Genomic DNA, 19,131 nt, shown 5'->3' with positions numbered 1-19,131 from the left:
GACTCTGGATCTTTAAATATAACAAAGGCATTAGACATCAATTACAGAGGTTTAAACATGGTTTCACAAGACTGCCTTTTTATTGAACCCTGAAGGTCAACTGCATTACCTCTGCCATCTGCTGCTTCCTCTGAGCTTTAGTGGCCTCAGTGTAGGCATTGTGGTCAGTCTCAATGATGATAAGGTTGTTACTTTCAGGGTGGATAACAAATTTCCTGGGTGTGTACTGCAGTGGAAAGGCTACTTGATTGAAGACAGCACCCAGCTTCTCCAACGCCAAAATCCTATGGCAAAAGGCAAGGAGTTAATAGGTCACCCACTCAGGACCAAGAAACTGGTGTTGAAAGGGTCAGTAAGCAGTCACAGCTCTAATATCAGCATTGGGGAACATGAAACAATACGCTTCTCATCTAGAAGATTATGCACAAGAGATAGGAGATCTGGGAAGGGCCTTTTACTTCAGCAACAGCCCATCACTGTTCACAGTGATTCGTTTCCCCCAGTAAAATTTACATTAGAACCCTCAAAGATCTGTTTTATCCCTCCAATGATAACGTGATAGTGAAAAGTTAAAATCTCTTCTTGCACTGCAATTACCCGAATATATGTGATTACTTGTGTGACAGTGTTTCATAAAATAAAGTGAATGCCATCCTGAACGAAAATCACCTAGGCTTTAGGAAACCCACACAATGCAGAAAGAGATGGCAAGTATGAGATCTACAACCTCTGTCAAGCAGAAAGAAATGTTTATAAGTCAAATTATGTGCAAAATAAACAGAACTCAGATGCTCTTAAAAATATAGACACTTCAAAGTGCTGAAAGAAAAAAAACAGCTAATTAAGAATCATTTAAAAAGAGTACATTACAAAAACCAGAACATTTTCTACAAGACTATGATTGGCAACATTCCAGGACTTACCTGGTGGGTCAGTGGTAAAGAACCCACCTACCAATGCAAGAGACATGGGTTTGAACCCTGTGGTCAGGAAGATTCCCTGGAGAAGGAAATGACAATCCACTCTAATATTCTTGCCTGGGAAATCCCATGGACAGAGGAGTCTGGCAGGCTATAGTCCATGGGGTCACAAAAGAGTTGGACACGACTTAGCAACTCAACAACACTCTGCTCCCATAAATATCCAAAATACTATGAGGGGGTAATGAGCAAGGTTCATTTCTTTGAAGACATAAATCAAATACTTCACCAAATTCAGACTTAAATTGAAGAAAGTGGGGAAAACCACTAGACCATTCAGCTATGACCTAAATCAAATCCCTTATGATTATACAGGGAAAGTGAGAAACAGACTTAAGGGACTAGATCTGACAGACAGAGTGCCTGATGAACTACGGACAGAGGTCAGTGACACTGTACAGGAGACAGGGATCAAGACCATCCCCAAGAAAAAGAAATGCAAAAAGCAAAATGGCTAACTGAGGAGGCCTTACAAATAGCTGAGAAAAGGAGAAGCGAAAAGCAAAGGAGAAAGGGAAAGATATATCCATTTGAATGCAGAGTTCCAAAGAATAGCCAGGAGATAAGAAAGCCTTCCTCAGTGATCAGTGCAAAGAAATAGAGGAAAACAATACAATAGGAAAGACTAGAGATCTCTTCAAGAAAATTAGAGATACTAAGGGAACATTTCATGCAAAGATGGGCTCGATAAAGGACAGAAATGGTATGGACCTAACAGAAGCAGAAGATATTAAGAAGAGATGGCAAGAATACACAGAAGAACTATATAAAAAAGATCTTTACGACCCAGATAATCACAATGGTGTGATCACTCACCTAGAGGCAGACATCCTGGAATGCAAAGTCAAGTGGGCCTAGAAAGCATCACTACGAACAAAGCTAGTGGAGGTGATGGAATTCCAGTTGAGCTATTTCAAATCCTAAAAGATGATGCTGTGAAAGTGCTGCACTCAATATGTCAGCAAATTTGGAAAACTCAAAAGTGGCCACAGGACTGGAAAAGGTCAGTTTTCATCCCAATCCCTAAGAAAGGCAATGCCAAGGAATGCTCAAACTACTGCACAGTTGCACTCATCTCACACGCTAGTAAAGTAATGCTCAAAAGTCTCCAAGCCAGGCTTCAGCAATACGTGAACCATGAACTTCCAGATGTTCAAGCTAGTTTTAGAAAAGGCAGAGGAGCCAGAGATCAAATTGCCAACATTTGCTGGATCATCGAAAAAACAAGAGAGTTCCAGAAAAACATCTATTTCTGCTTTATTGACTATGCCAAAGCCTTTGACTGTGTGGATCACAATAAACTGTGGAAAATTCTGAAGGAGATGGGAATACCAGACCACCTGACCTGCCTCTTGAGAAACCTGTATGCAGGTCAAGAAGCAACAGTTAGAACTAGATGTGGAACAACAGACTGGTTCCAAATAGGAAAAGGAGTACGTCAAGGCTGTATATTGTCACCCTGCTTATTTACCTTATATGCAGAGTACATCATGAGAAACGCTGGGCTGGAGGAAGCACAAGCTGGAATCAAGATTGCTGGGAGAAATAGCAATAACCTCAGATATGCAGATGACACCACTGTAAAGAACTAAAGAGCCTCTTGATGAAAGTGAAAGAGGACAGCGAAAAAGTTGGCTTAAAGCTTAACATTCAGAAAACTAAGATCATGGCATCCGGTCCCATCACTTCATGGTAAATAGATGGAGAAATAGTGGAAACAGTGCCTGACTTTATTTTGGGGGGCTCCAAAATCACTGCAGATGGTGACTGCAGCCATGAAATTAAAAGACGCTTACTCCTTGGAAGCAAAGTTATCACTAGTCTAGACAGCATATTAAAAAGCAGAGACATTACTTTGTCAACAAAGGTCCATCTAGTCAAGGCTATGGTTTTTACAGTAGTCATATATGGATGTGAGAGTTGGACTATAAAGAAAGTGAGCGCCGAAGAATTGATGCTTTTGAACTGTGGTGTTGGAGATCCAACCAGTCCATGCTAAAGGAGATCAGTCCTGGGTGTTCATTGGGAGGACTGATGTTGAAGCTGAAACTCCAATACTTTGGCCACGTGATGCAAAGAGTTGACTCATTTGAAAAGATCCTGATGTTGGGAAATATTGAAGGCAGGAAGAGAAGGGGACAACAGAGGATGAGATGGTTGAATGGTATCAGAGACTCAATGGACATGAGTTTGGGTAAACTCCAGGAGCTGGTGATGGACAGGGAGGCCTGGCATGCTGTGGTTCATGGGGTCACCAAGAGTCGGACACGACTGAGCGACTGAACTGAACTTACCAACATGTGAGTTTAAAAAAAAAAAAAATCAACTGCTAAACAGTAAAGACTGTCGTTCTCTAAGGAAAAAAAAGAGAAAATATCTGCAAATCATGTTATCTGATAAGACAATTGTATACAGAATATAAAAAGAACTCTTATAATTCAATAATAAAAAGACAATAATTCAATATACCTCACTGATGAAAATGTAAAATGGTGTAGCCACTTGAGAAAGCAGTGTAGCAATTTCTAAAAAAGTTAAAGTTACTAGCAATTCCATTCTTACAGGTATACACCCAAGAAAAAAGAAAATATACACACAAATAGACCCTTGTACACGAGTGTTCACAACAACATTATTCATAATAGTCAACAATGGAAATGACTGGTTCTGACAGTAAGTACCATGACCATGCAGTCTTCCCTGATTTTCTTCTGGGAGGAAAATGCTGATGCTTTAAAAAAAAAAAAAAAAGCTGAAAATCTGTGGTGTTGTCAAAATTTATAGGAATCCAGGAAATTGCACATGTCAATAAAACAACTAAAGAACCCATGGATGAGGCTAAGACTTAACAGACAGAGATGTGTGTGAAAAGCATTCCAAGATCAAGTGCAGAGGTAACAAACCAGGAAGGAACATATGGAGGTGTGCAGGGAGAACAAGTCTGCTGGAGCCAAAGATGCTGAAGCTTAAAAACAGAGAGAACAGTGATGATAAAGGTCCTGAAAGCTTCTGCAAACAAATCTGGGAGTTCACTTGACTAAGTAATAAGTGATTCATATGCCAAGAGGCCAGAGTTCCATTGTAAACAAGCAACAGTTGTAACTAGAACACGTGAATGGCACTGGTAACATTAGAGAGTTAAAAAAGAAAACAAAACAAAACCAACCACCAAAATTTGACAAAGTCAAAACTGACTAGGTTATCTTCCATCTTGCAATACAGACAGTGCTCACTCCAATGTGATCAGTATAAATAATCTGTCAACCAGCAAAAGGTCTAAATTAATTTTGAGGTTAATAAATAAGATATAACACTGCAAATGCAAGACATAGTGAGAAAAGACAATCAGTGATCCAACAATGCCTGCTATAACACTAATTCAACAGCATGGCCCTGGAAAACAAGAATCCTACATCTCAGAGACTGAACTACATTGCCAAATATGAAAACATGGTCCCAAAGTCTTAACAGAAGCTAAAACTCCCACACACCGAAACTTGGCTACCAGGTACTGAAATCCTGAGCCAATGAAGGTTTCAATTACAACACACCAGGCCCAGGGCAGAGTCGGCTCTGTGCCAGCCTCTCATGGGGCTTCAGCCGTGGGACTCTCTCACCTCAGGGTATTGGTGGAGATGGCCACAATGCCCTCAGGGCACTGTTCAGAGGCGAAGCCAGAGGCAAATTCCAGGGTCTCATAAGACAGGGGAGTGAGATGGAAACGAGACTGGTAAGAATAGCTCAACCATGAGCGGCTTGACATGGCCAGCACCTGAGGAAAGAAAAACATCTCCAATAAGCTTGGGAAAAACCCAAACAAACATGATGTACTAACCCAATTACTCTGTCCCCAGATTTCAGTGTGTGAAATACCCCAAGGCATTTTAGAAATCTAAAAGGCTACCTTAAGAAAGAGAGGTCTACAGAAGGGTCAGAACAGCATTTGCTACAAGTGCTGGCTCCTAGCCAGCAATCACTCAATCTCCGATCCCGGGCTCCATGTGTGTAAAATGAGAATACCAACACAAAGCTAGAGAGCTGCAAGGAGTCAACTGCAGTAACAAGCAAAGAAGTGGCAGGTCCCTCAGCAACACTGACATTCTTAACTACAAAGAAATAATGTTTCCTGGCCTCTTTCACATTGCACAGTAAGTCACAATACCTATACCAGTTTACCCCTAGGTAGTGGTATCCTACATGGGAGGTTTCCGGCTAACTCTCAGTTCACTCCATTTGCTCAGCCTCAGGGCTGAAGGGATCGATATTCTAACGCACCTATAACTTAATCATGGCACAGTGCCATGGAACCTCAGTTAAGAAGCTCTAGATTAAAGGACTCAAGATTTACTGCATGAAGGAACTGAATCAAGATAAAGTTAATGTCCAACTAACTAACTAACTACAACACTTGTGAATTAATGACAGCAAGATTTATGCCACAGGGCTCAGTTGATGCCACTAACATCCAAAAACTTACTGCCCCTTTCATTACTTACTGCCTCCTGGCCTTGCATCCGGACACGAAAGAGTTTCACAGGACGGGACCCCAGGTACCTAGTGCGGGTGTCAGACAGGTCCCCAGTGACAGGGTCCAGGACAGTTCTCAGCAACACACCGTTCTAATAAAAATGAGAGAGGTGTTTAAGGCCTAGGCATAATGGAAGCTTCTTTAGCTACCCTATTTCCGTTGGAAGAAAATGACTAGGTGGTTTAAATATATAGTCATCAGCCAGCCATTCATTCATTTTCCTAAACCACTCACTCAAATAGTTACTGAGCATCTACTAAGTGAAAAGCAGTTTCCTTTCACCGTATATCCTTAAAAATTTTTACCCTTTATGTTAAACCCTTTACAATTTTAAGATACATGTACAGTTTAATATACCCATGCCTATTGTGGTCTCTAAATACCATTTCCCTTAAAAAAAAATAAGAATCCTGAGAGAAATGGCTCATTCCAGTCTGAAGCAAGAATGTTCCAGATGTCTGTGGAGCACTTCCTTGTGCCAGAAGGAAGCCCCCAAAGATAGTGGGCACCTGTTAATTGGACAAAGGAAGCAACTTCAAAAGGAAAATTCCCACTTTTCTAAATTGTGGGAACTTAGTATCTAAAACAAAGACTGTGATAGTCTGATGTAAATCTAAAAATCTGCAAATGTTACCTAAAATTAAAACAAAAACATTTCATCAGTCTTTACTGGAGATTGCTATGGCACCAACCTCTTACTCTAAAACACAAGTGAACAAAGGGGGAAAGTGAGGTATTTATCCAAGAACTCGGGTCTGAAGGCCGTGATGCAGCCCCCATGGCAGTGGTAGCGCAGCTGGACGCACCACCTAGAATCAGAAACACGCGCTCTGCCCTGGGGATGAGGAAGAATCACACTGCGATTCTCTGGGAGGCCGGCACATGCGTAGGATGGGAAGTAGGAAATTCCCCAAGAAAAATGAGCTGGTTTCTTTTTAACAAGCTGAGACAGTTGTTAAAAGAAACGTGAGGACTTCTCTGGTAGCCCAGTGGCTGAGATCCGGTGCCCCCAATGCAGGGGGCCCGGTTTCAGTCCCGGTCAGGGAGCAAGACCACACATGCTTCAACCAAGACCTGACACAGTCAAATAAATAATAAAACAATATGAGAGGATTAAGCAGATAAAAACTGGACAGTTTTATGCAGATTCTGAGTAGAACCAAAAGTAAAAACATTTTTCAGAACAGAAAAAAAGGGAGAAAATGAGAACATGGGGGTATCAGAAGCTATTAAGGAACGTAAATTCTGTTAAGCGTGATATTAAAGCTTCAAAATACACACACACACTCCTCTGTTACAGCTACATTCTCAAGTTCTTATAGATGACACTATATTGGATCTGCCTTAAAAAAGAAGAGAAGAGAGAGGCAAAATGCTGATAACTGGTGATGGGTACATGGAGGTTCATTTCATTAGTCTAACTCCTGGGCACGTTTGAGAATTTCTAAATTAGGAAGTAAAATTAAAAAGCAAACAGTTCCCTGGGCTAGGCAAAAAAAAAAAAGAGGATATGGTCAAAACCCGACACTCTCTGTTTCTTGCGTTCCTGCCTTTCATGCCATGAAGAGCCTAGGTGCTTTGATAACAGGGAACACGGAGGGGCCCTTTATTGCTATGTTCATGGAGCCCATTATGAACAGTGAGGCCCTCTGTAACCACGGATTCTGAATCCACAATTCAACCAACCACACATCAAAAATATTTCAGGGGGAAGAAAAAGCAGAAAATTCCAAAAAATAAACTTGAATTGGCGGCAAATGTACAGCAACTATTTATACAGCATTTACCTTATATTAGGTAATTAAGTAATCTAGAGATGATTTAATTAAAGGTTACAAGAATATACAACCATTATGCCATTTTATATAAGGGACTTAAGTATCCTCTGATTTTTGGTATCCAAGGGAGATCCTGGAACCAACCCCAAGGACATTGAGGAACAACTGGATTATAGTCTCACAAACTGCAAACTGTGAAAACCATAGGCGATATAGTTCTGACCCAAAACAGTCACTGCTAAGCAATTTTATCAGACTCTATAAAATACTTTTTTCCAGGCCTGATTTCTTCTAAATTAGAGCGAAAACAAGTGGAACCGAGAGCAACACTGATCACTTTTCATAAGGTGGGTAACTAAAACACAGGCACAGAAAATACCTGCATTAAACAAAGCAGTCATGAAGTAAAAGATGCCCCGACCCCAGGAGTGTGTTTCTGGATCTCTTACCTGGAGTCCAATATTCAGGTACAAGAAGCCAATAGAACCTCTCTCCCCCAGTTCATCCTGCTTCTCAGTCCCACCCATTTCCACGATACATAAGGACTCAGGCTGGGCCGGGAGAGCCTGCATGCTCAAAGGCTGCAAACAGTCCTAAAGAGGAAAGAGAAAATAAAATATAGCAAGTGACCAACTTTGGGAAAAAACCTGCCCAGAAAAATATAATTCTTAAAAGTGAAGAACAGCTCTTTTTTGTGGACATGGAAAACCTGAAGAATGAGTTCTCAACAGGTATGGGGTCACTAGAGAACTAAACCTTAAAACAAGCTCTGGGGAGGACTGGGCTTTCTCTTTTTTGTAGAAGTGGATAATGATAAAAATAAGCACAGGGCACCTTTTTAAAGTCATCTAAGGCTCTTTTCTGTAAACATAGTCTTGGATTTTGTTTTTATTTGTTTAAACTAAAAAAGGGAATCAGGACTTAAGCCAAAGAAACATTTAGTAGTCTTGGATCAGTCATTTTAAAGCACCGCAGAAGACTCCTGAGGTGTGCTGCTACAATAATCAGAAGCAGAAGTATAGATTCAGGGCCCGGCCCAGCTGGAAGACCCTTGAAGGTGAGGGTGACACTCACTGAGGGGTCCAAGGAGATGATCCTGACAGTGTTGTCCACCAGCCCCACAGCCAGGAAGCGAGACCGCTGCTCTCCAGGGGGCACATTGGCCAGACTCATGCACACCACGTCTGCTGACATCTCCTTCCGCTCCGTGTACTCGTTCAGCTGTCCTGACTGCAGGATTGAAGACAGAGGTCACAGACCACGCCACCCCACCCTCAACTCCTGAGCCTGGAGAAGAAAGGGGGCTTGCTAAGTAAGTTCTTTTTTGCTTCCTCTCACTCTTCTTACTATAATTGGTGACCAAGAATTTCTCTACTTGAGGTTCCAAGACTGAAATCTTCAGGCTAATGGCAAGCAAAATTACTGACAAGATAATCAAGAGACCTTTGACAAGTATAATGCATCACAAGTTTCCTAAGCCAACCTAGATCTCAGGAAGTGAAAATATATCACTGTTTTATCTGTTCATAAAAAGACTCATGGGTGAAACAGAATTCAAATATGGCAGTTAGAGACAAAACATTTCAATCACAGGTACAGTTACACTATACAAGTTGGTCACATCCAGAGATTTCTTGAGTATAATTAAATATGGCTATCTTTCCATATATAAAAGTAAAACAAAATTTTCTGAAACTGAATCAGACTGCAGAAATTAAACACATAGCAAATATCTGGTGGGAAAAAGTGTGAAGGTCAGAAAAAGCATTTCATTGCTAAGACAGCATTTCATAACTCCAGTTTAAGAATTAAAGACATGAAAATGTATCCCCTCCAACTCCCAGTAAAGGACTTTCCCACCTCATTTCTCCTTGTGAATATATAATCTAGACACCTGGACTGCAGCTCCCATCTTCAACTCTGAACTCTACACTAAGTCCCACTGCTGCTGCTAAGTCACCTCAGTTGTGTCCGACTGTGCGATCCCACAGACGGCAACCCACCAGGCTCCCCCGTCCCTGGGATTCTCCAGGCAAGCATACTGGAGTGGGTTGCCATTTCCTTCTCCAATGCATGAAAGTGAAAAGTGAAAGTGAAGTCACTCAGTCAGTCGTGTCCGACTCTTAGCGACCCCATGGACCGCAGCCTACCAGGCTCCTCCGTCCATGGGATTTTCCAGCAAGACTAAGTCCCACAGTGAACAGTAAAATAACATACGGGATCCATTTCAAAATAGACCAGTTCTCCTCCTGTTAGGGCGATCACCACTTGTCGCTGGTTCACCGCACATTTCACAATTGTTTTCTTCCCAGGAGTCTTCCACTCATTGACTCGCTTGTCTGCTCGGATGTGCCGAATCCCATCAGGATACACCTAAAGGCAGTAAGAGAAAAATCCCCCAACTTTAGCCATTTAGTGATTAGTGATTATAAGCATGACCCTCATACCATTGGATCTGTCAGATCTAGAGGCATTGCATTTGAAGCACCAGCTGGGTCAATGACAAGAAGAGTTTAGGGTTCCAGGCAAAGTTAACTTCAAAAAAGTTCATGTTTCACAGCATAAATTTCAAAGAAGTTCAAAGCTCATTAATGTGAACCCAGCAACCAACACCACAATGAAGTCAGAGAAAGGACAAAGTAAGGGAAGCAGGTAAGTAGCTCTCTGAGAATCCTCACCTGCACCAAGGCATCGTCTCCTAACAAGGAGCAGGACAAGGTAGGGGTAGTGCCCAGAAACCCAGAGTCAGTCACTTCTTCTACAGTCTCTCCGATGGACAACACCAGTGTGGCATTCACGAAAGACACAATGATGTAGGCATCAAACTCATCTGAAAATGAAAGAGAAGAAAGAAGCTGGTTAGCAGAGAATTCATTAGCTACAAAGCCAAATGAAACACACTAAGCATTCTCTTCAGAAGCCTTCCAAGGCACTTCTTCTATGTGGAGCCATCACACTCATGTGGCAAACAGCGTAGGATGATCCAAAAGATAATTAATGGTCATAACAGCCTACAGATACACTTTGCTTCCTTAAATGGCTAAACAGTTAATAGAGTACACATGCCCACATCTAGTACCTTGGAAAACTAATATTTTCCTGAGAACTTTGCTAGAAAAATCCAAGAAAAAAGTAAGAGGAAATTTTGAATACTACAATATTTTTGTATTCAAAATATCTTTGTATTCAATTCAGTATGTATTGAAGCTAAAGCTTCTTTCAGGTGCCAGTCACAATCCATTAAGAGATACTCCCTATAACCAAAAAAGGTCTCCCCCTTTTTCTGAAAGAATCTTACATAGGAACATAAGACCTAATGAATGAAACAAGTGACTATTTTAGCCTCCATGAGACTAAGTCATTCTAGGATACGGAGTTGGAAACTAAGAATCCTAGGATGTCCCAGAAGGAATGATGTAAGAACACTGGATAACCAGGAAGAGGGGTGGTGGTGGGGGGAGGCAGCTTGTATTGTCAGCCCTTGACCTCTCTAACTTTTCATATTTAAAAATCCTAATGGTTCAGTGGTCACAAGCAATCCAATTAGAATCCGCTTTCCATTTAATAAAATGTATTTGGATAAACAAACACCAACAAGTTTTGAAAAGATGTCAGAGGCATACAAGTAACCCCAAAAATTTCTCACGTACATCCCATAGTTAAAAGCTGTCTATTTCCTACACATTCCACCCCACAACATAGAACAATTTCCGTGTGTGTCTCCCATATTTAGAACAATGTTTGGCATAAAGCTTGATAAATGCTCAATAGATGTACATTCATTTTTTTAAAAGATGAATTGAGATTTTCCTACATTTTAATTTTCTGTTCAATTTCCCTCTTCCTGCCCCCTTCACACAGAAATCTGGCAAGCGAGGGCCAGAATGCCAAGTAGACAAGGTAACAGACTGGAGTGGCTACCTCACTCTTAGCAGAAGCAGTGAAAGCTTGCTGGAGCCCTTGTCTGAGTCCAACATCATAGGCCTGATCCATCCCACTCACATCAAGGACACTTTGGATTCTGATTGCTCCAAAAGTGGTTCAGCTTAACTAAGATTACTCAGTAGGTTCAGCAGAATTAGTGTTCTTTACAGAAAAGGGACCAGATGAAAATGAATTAGGTTGGCCAAAAACTTCATTCAAGTTTTTCAGTAACAGCCTACAGAAAAATCTGAACAAACTTTCGACCAACCCAGTATTACTGGTGTGACCTATAGTAGCATTCTGAATTAGGAGGAGGTAAAATCAATCTAGTAGATGGCAATCAGCATTTTAAAATATAAACATATAGAAATATAATTTATAATTTATTAAGGGTTAAGTACTGTCCTGAAACACTTTTGCTTCAATTAATAACATGTGAGCACTGAATGAGTGGCTGAAAGGCAAAAATCGAAAGATTTTCCCAATGGATATAATCTTAATGGCTACATCAGGGATCCAGAGGAACGGTTCAATTTCCAAATCACATGAAGTAATGCTGGACAAGCAAATAACTGGTTTCAGGTGATTTCACATGCCTGGGGACACCTTATAAGAAGACTGCTCTGTAAAACTGTACTGTGCATCATCTTAAAATACTGAGTACAGACATGTCCATCCCTGAAGTGGATGTCTTAACAGCTTACAATAAAACCACCATCAGTCTCTAAGCAACACCAAACTTGAAAGCTTTACTCCAGCTCTATTTTTAAACTGGAAATCTCTGGTGTAAAAGTTAACAGGAATTGCTTAATTTTAACATTATATAAATAGTGTACTTTCCCACGTTCTCAACACTGAAACTTTGTATCTCAAAAGCTATGCCAGGGCAAATTAAAGCCAAACAATAAAGGGCTAAAACTAGCCAGGATTTCAGCTTCTTCCTTCAGTCAAGGGAGGAGGGTCTCCAGAAAAGAAACCACGCATTTTTAACCTACATGTGGAGACTGAGGGGAGTGAGGAAAAGCAGCAGCCTGCGTCCTTATCCTCCCCCTGACTCAAGGCCCCAGACAGCTGAGGTGTAAAAATAAAACCAAGCTCGGTGGTCTGGGTCCTATGTTTGCCGGGCAGTTCAACAAGCAGCAGGCAATGGCTGCTGTCTGAAAGCTGTAAACATCCACTCCCCTGTGAATGCTAAGTAAGCACTGAGACATCTACCCTTCCCATTCTATGACCAGGGAAACCAGAAGCAGCCAGCAGCTCTGGCTCCTAGGCAGGCTTTAGGGTAAAAGCTGGACTAGAGAACAAAATAAAGATTCAGTCAAGGCAAATGCCAATGAACTATCAAGTCTATGTTGCCTTCTTCCAGAGGTTTCAAGTTTCATATAAAATACCATTAGTTCCTATCTCACTGAAGAATCTATTAGCGTATGAGACTGCATCTGTCTCAGGTAACTGGGACTTCTGTCTGAGCACTGCAGAAGCAGCCCACAGAAGAGGGGATGAGCCCTTCTTTCTCTTGTCCTAGTACCTCAGGCTCAACAGAGCCCATTCCAAGAGGAAGTGAGTGATCACCGAGATGACCGAGGCCTTCAATATCTCCTTCTCACTCCATATTCAGACTACTCAGTGGTTTGTCTTGCCTCAGCACAGGCCTCACTAGACTCAAAAGAAAAAAGCAGGGGCTTGCTCCAGGGCCCAACCTTTCAGTTACACATGGAACATATAAAAACATCAAGGGAGAGTATGAAGTTAAGATCTTCTAGCTACAGGCCCTTTCGGCTTAATGGGAAGCAAATCAGTCCTAGGTTCTACATTCTGTGGAGAAAGTGACCCCTGCCTCTGACCACCTCACACACTGGCAGATGGGCGTGCATATACAGTGCACACGGACAGCACACTGCTAAGTTACCCTCTGAGAGGTGCTATCAGGGCAGCCTCAATACTCTGTGCAACTCCCTCTCCCTGGGCAAACTGAGACCCCACGGTAGGCCCTAGCAGTAGGTACACACCTGTGGTGATCAGCACCTCCACCAGCCACCTGTGGAAGAGAAAAAAAGGCTTGGTATTGGTAGTGTGCATCACCAAGTACCAGCCAAGGTTAGTAGTTGCCTGGAAGACTGCAGCATGTGTGCACATGTGGAATAGTAACTTAGGAAATCTGGAAAGAGAATGAACTGAGAGAACTTGACCTCTTTTATGGGTGAAAACCCAAATTATAGTTCCTAAAGAGTAAAATTTATCAGGATTTAATAGTTTCCTAGATGTTGGTATTTAGAGGAGGAAAACATTTTACCGACAAGCTCCATCAGGCAATATACCGCTCACCTCTAACTTATCAAACATCACCCCAAAGCCTTTCCTGGTTCTCAAACACATGCCTCTTCCCTCTCCTCTATCCCCTCCTGGCAACAACGTGTCTTATCATACCAGAACACACAACAGTTTTGTATACTTCTTTTTTAGATGACACATGCTCTGAGAATAGAATCCTATCTTAATTACAAAGCAGCAGGATGAGAATACTGAACTTGTCCTAGTAAACCAACATGACCCAGACTCACTTAGTCAAATGAACACTGGGTTGAGATTCGGGAGACAAAGCTTTCAGTCTCTATTACCTATGTGCTCTATCTTGAGACAGTCAACATCTGTGATTTTCAGCTTTCTTCAAAAAAAATGAGGGATAACTTTCCTGCAAAAAAATGAAGGGTAACTTTCCTGCAAATCTAAATCGATTTTACAATAAGTTTAATAAGTCAGAACAAAAAATAAACCAAAAAAAGGAGCACACTAGGTTTTATCACAAAGGCTCTTTCTAATTCAAACAGTCTAGAGCCTTCATATCAACCAGCCCCCAAGGTAAAGGTGAACATCAACACTGACCAGTTTATGACCACTTTATGAAAATAATACAAAACTGGGGAAATCTTTCAAAACCAATCATCTAATAAATACCTTCTCAGCTAAAATGAACCTACTGATTTCCTACTCACTTATTTCTTTCTACTCAGATAGGATTCCAATGCCCACATGAAGATAAAATTCACTGTGTATTCTATTAATGGAAAGAGGTTTCCCTCCTACACATTTCCCAGCTCCCTTAAACTTGCTCCATACAACCAAAACATCTAAAAAGCAGGAAGATTCCCAGCTGTTTTCTTGAAAAAGCTTTGTATTCTGGCCAGTTTCACATTCCTGAGGGAACAAGAGGAAAATGAGGTCTAGGAATAGAAATGACCCACAACCCCAAAGAATCAAAGGGAAAATGAGAACTGAGTTTTATTTCTAAGGGACTGAAATTCAGTTGTCACAAGAGTTTTCTGCTATTGCGTTAATATGCATTTTCACATAACTTTCAAATTTTTAGGATGAGGTGACCATTTTTATTCAGGAGCTCAGACTTCCTCTTTCTTCCATTCCTCCTTTTCCACTCACCCTAAAATTCTGCTTCAATCAACCTCCACTTCCCTTAAGAACAACTACTATACCTATTGAACAGAACATCCTTAACATCCTCTTAACATCTTAACATCCAGAATACCTTCAATTTCACTGTGATTTCAACACAACAGGAGAAAACATCGTAGAAGAAGCCAAAACTTTTCCTTACATCATACCTCTAACATATAGAAAGAGTCCCTTAATGATGAATATAGTTAAACAACCGATATTTGACAGCTCTATCTATGATACTGAAGTGTCTAAGTACTGAGTATGAACAGCCACCCTGTGTGCCTCTTACCCTTGTGTACAAAATGTAGTAAGTGAAAGCATCTTGATTGGGAGCCTCAAAAACAGTGTTGAGTCAAAAAAGTTTCTCGTATATGAAGTGACACAGAAGTGTTATGAATGCAGCCTCTTAAGCTTCTACTGTCAGTGGCACCTGGACCCTCATTCAGACCTCTGGGAAAGGGCTGCTTACCTTCAATGTGCCGACGCACTGTCCAGACAGCATTGGGGTTACCGGGTAGCTCTGAGACAGCCATTTCTGATACCTGACGGGAAGGAGACAAACCACAGACCCAGTGAGCCTGAAACTCAGCTCCTTGCTTACAATCACACTAGATAATACAGTCCCTATAATACAGCAGTGCTCACATGTACACTGGATTAAACACTGGAACCAACTAGTCAAACAGAGCATTAAGGACCAAAAGGCTAGAAGTACTGTCAACTGTCAAAACTGACTTCAGCAAGAGGTGATGGAACATCTAGGACAGCTGCTGCAGCCACGGCCAAATGCTTCCTTTTGAGTGTAACATGCCTGCATCCTCCACAAAAAGCAAGCATGTGGGAATGAAACAGTCCATCTCAATTAGCATCCTTTGCTTTGCTCCCTTAAGGCGAAATTCCATATCTCTTCACATAACAATTCAAATGCCACATCCTTCAGAAAAAATCTTCCCTTATTTTCTGGGCTGACAGTCATCTCTCCCTCCTATAAATTCTCATAGGAATCACAACCATCACCTCTTAGGACACTTATCTAAAAGTAATCTGAGGAACTGTTTTGTCCTTCCTACTAGATTTTTATGCCCTTTAATATCAGAGTCAAGAATCCTCTGAATGTCGTATAGACTCTCAAATAAGAATAAATAAAAAATATAAGATAAACTCAAAATGATCTAGAGGAGAAAACAAGATGTGGACTAAACATTGTCTATAATATCCTTGCAATTTTTCAAATCTAAGACCATCTAAGATAAAAATTTTATTAAATATTTTTAAATGATCTAAAGATAAAAAGGCAGCCTATCATATTGTACAACTGAACAGTGGAACTACATTTTACAGGAAGAACTCAAGAATATATATGAAAGGCATTTTATCCTTTGTTGGTTTATTGATGCAATGGTAGCAGGAGTACCTGATCATGGTACAGGACAGTCTCGGAAATCTTCGCGATCAATAAAACATAAATGTCAATATGCTGCACTACCTGACAGTGATCCTGCTCAGCTGAGACCATAATCCAGCCGAACAAGATTCCACAAATAGATACACGGGAACAAAGCAATGCCCAACAATTTAATAAAAAATACTTTTGCATAACACAGATTTTTTTTAATAGAATTAGAAAAAATCAGGAGGCAACAGAGGACTCAAAAACAATGATTCTTCATCAGGTTCTTTATCTCCCAATACCATACACAAAGTTTTGTTAATGCATGTATGCATTTTTTTGTGTTTAAGTACTTACTTTCACCAGATGATCACTGGGATCCAATGAGCAGCAAGTAACTTATCAAGAACTATTGGTCTAAATTAGATTCAAATCATTGAAATTTTGGTGACTTGATGCATATTTGGGCAGTCAAAACTTTTTAAATCCCCTGAGATGGCAATATTAATAGCTAACATTTATTAAACAGTTACTATAAGCCAGAACTTGACCAAGTGCTTCTTTTGCATTCTCATTTAATTCATACAGCAATCTTTAAGGCAGATGCTATTAAGCCCATTTTACAGAAGAGGAAACAAAAGCTTAGTAACAGCTATTAAGTAGAGCCAAAATTCAAAACAAAGGTCACCTTGCCTGTGTTCCAATAAAAATTTACAAAAAACAGGTAGTGGGCCTTTTAAGAGCCTGGAGTTTGCCAACCCCAACTACTAAAAGTAACTGCCATAGGAAGATTTATTTTATTCCTAACAAAATCAAGCCCAAGGCTTGCTAAAAGGCATCAACACAAGAACCATGATGAGAAGAGGATATGGGATTTGAGAAGATAATTTTGAGTGTCCATTTCACCTAAAAAGTCCAACAATAAAGGAGTCATTAAATAAATTCTGATCCACCCACTGTGGAGGTATACTGCAAAAACATTAAGAATTGTACGACTTAAAAACACAGAGTAACAAGAAATAAACTTAGTAAGATATAAATATATATATACTGTATTTAACATAATTAAAAGTGTAAGTATTTAAAAACTATGCAGAAAGATCAAGACTAAAATGAGATGCAATAAAATGTGCCATGCAGACTTCTCAACCTACACATCGTGGCGCGTGAACCTGGAACTAATAGTTGTTTTTCTTTTTTCCCCTTTGATATCCATTTGCCAAATTTTTAAAGTGCCTATTGTGTTAACATGTTAAAGATTAGGAAATTTAAACTGTAAACTTTATGGAAACAGGTGAAGAAGAAAACATTTTTGTTTCATATAAACAATGAATACATCTTCGATCTCATCAGAATAAAGCCTTAGGCTGCTTTGCCAGCGCTTCCCTCCAAACCCTGCATATGATCTAGAAATTCCAATCTTACCTCAAGTCCATGCCTTAACACTCTCAGAGATGACCGCGGTCCCCTACCACAGGCCACATATAGCTGGGGAGTGTCTTCATTGGCCAGATCAGCTATCTGCACAAAGAAAAGCGGGAGAAATGTCTACTTGTGCTACTTTTCTACACACAAATTTGATTATTCTCAGGGGGACAAATCACTTTTTTAGTTTTTATTAGGCTTAAATATTACTACACATGGAGTAGTATTAAATATTACTGGCACACGGAGTGAAAAAAAAGACCCAATGTCCCAAAAAGCAAGCAGTTTGAAGCAGCAAGTTTTAAGAACAAAGCTTTTATCAGTTCCTTTTTTTGGTCACACAGCACGTGCGATCTTAGTTCTCTAACCAGGGATGGAACCTGTGCCCCCTGCAGTAGAAATGCAAAGTCTTAACCACTTTATGCCAAAGGATTTATGTAAAGCTTTTTAACTCCCCAATTGCCTTCAGCTGTTTCACCCTTGTACTCTAGCGAGTCCATGGACATGCTACTGAACCTCTTTGACTATGAGGTTAATTGAAATTAAAACTTTAAACTCATTCATATTCAAAAACAGTTGGTTAACACTGCTCATTAAGGAGTGACAGGAAAGATCCACACCTGGCAAAACAAAATGGGAGAGAGGCTATCCAATTCATCAACCAACACAAGGTTTTTCAGTGGTCTTGGCTGAAAGAAGAATGTGTCTCCTTCTTCCAGAGGCATGGCAGATGAAAACTCAGGTTCTTCATCATCATCTCCAAGATGTGCAATTTGATATAAGTAACTGGGGAGAAGCAAAGATTTCAGGTAAAATATTTTGTCTGATGTATATTATAAATATAATTAACACTTCCATATGTTATACATGAAAGCTGTCAAGAGAGTAAATCTTAAGAATTCTCATCATGAGAAAAAAAATTTTTTTTTCTATTTCTTTAATGTACCAAATGACATGAACTGTGGTAACCATTTCATGATCTATAAGTCAAATCATTATGCTGCACACCTTAAACTTGTACAGTGCTATGTCAATTTTATCTCTGTAAAACTGGAAGGAAAAAAGCCAATAAGCATTTAAAAAGTACTTTTTCTTGAGATGTTTGCCATCAACATAATGCTCATAAGTCAGTTTAATATTGAGTCAGTATCTACAGTTTGAGATCTCTGCTTATTGACTAGGGTTTTCTATATCTTTAAGAACAGGATACATACCCAAAAGAATTTAAAACAAAGACTAAAACAGATATTTGCACACCAGCATCCAATGTGGTATTATTCTTAACAGCCAAAAGGTAGAAAGAACTCAAGTGTCCATTAACAGATAAATAATACGTGGTACATACATATAGTGGGTTATTATTCACAGATAAAGAATATAAAGCTGACACATGAACTCTGAAAATATGCTATATAAAATGAGCCAGACAGAAAGAGTGAATGTGTGACCAACCGCACTTAAGTCATCAGGGCTGAGGGAAAGGGCCATGAGGAGCTATTCCTTAATGGGCACATGGGTTCAGTCTGGAGTGATAAAAAAAAGTTTGGAAAATGGTAGCAATGGTTATACAACACTGCAAATGTAATTAATGCCACCAAATTGAACATGTTAAAATGACAAATTTTATGTTATACCTATTTTACCACCAAAACA

The 19,131-nt window shown here is 40.1% G+C and overlaps 1 protein-coding gene across 1 annotated transcript in view; it reads right to left on the bottom strand.

Annotated features, from left to right (window-relative positions):
- Positions 1-19,131, bottom strand: part of SF3B3 (splicing factor 3b subunit 3) — a 38,664-nt gene that overhangs the window by 5,937 nt on the left and 13,596 nt on the right. Inside the window, exons 9-18 of the mRNA XM_043438054.1 lie at positions 18,099-18,264; positions 17,479-17,574; positions 15,133-15,205; positions 9,965-10,116; positions 9,504-9,659; positions 8,361-8,516; positions 7,736-7,879; positions 5,477-5,599; positions 4,598-4,752; positions 110-284 (exon numbers count right to left, since the gene is read on the bottom strand). Coding sequence (XP_043293989.1) covers positions 110-284; positions 4,598-4,752; positions 5,477-5,599; positions 7,736-7,879; positions 8,361-8,516; positions 9,504-9,659; positions 9,965-10,116; positions 15,133-15,205; positions 17,479-17,574; positions 18,099-18,264 — 1,396 coding nt within the window. The remainder of the gene's footprint in view (positions 1-109; positions 285-4,597; positions 4,753-5,476; positions 5,600-7,735; positions 7,880-8,360; positions 8,517-9,503; positions 9,660-9,964; positions 10,117-15,132; positions 15,206-17,478; positions 17,575-18,098; positions 18,265-19,131) is intronic.

This window comes from Cervus canadensis, chromosome 18, assembly GCF_019320065.1.
Source record: "Cervus canadensis isolate Bull #8, Minnesota chromosome 18, ASM1932006v1, whole genome shotgun sequence".
Lineage (NCBI taxonomy): Eukaryota > Metazoa > Chordata > Mammalia > Artiodactyla > Cervidae > Cervus > Cervus canadensis.
This window is presented reverse-complemented; position numbering and strand designations above follow the sequence as displayed.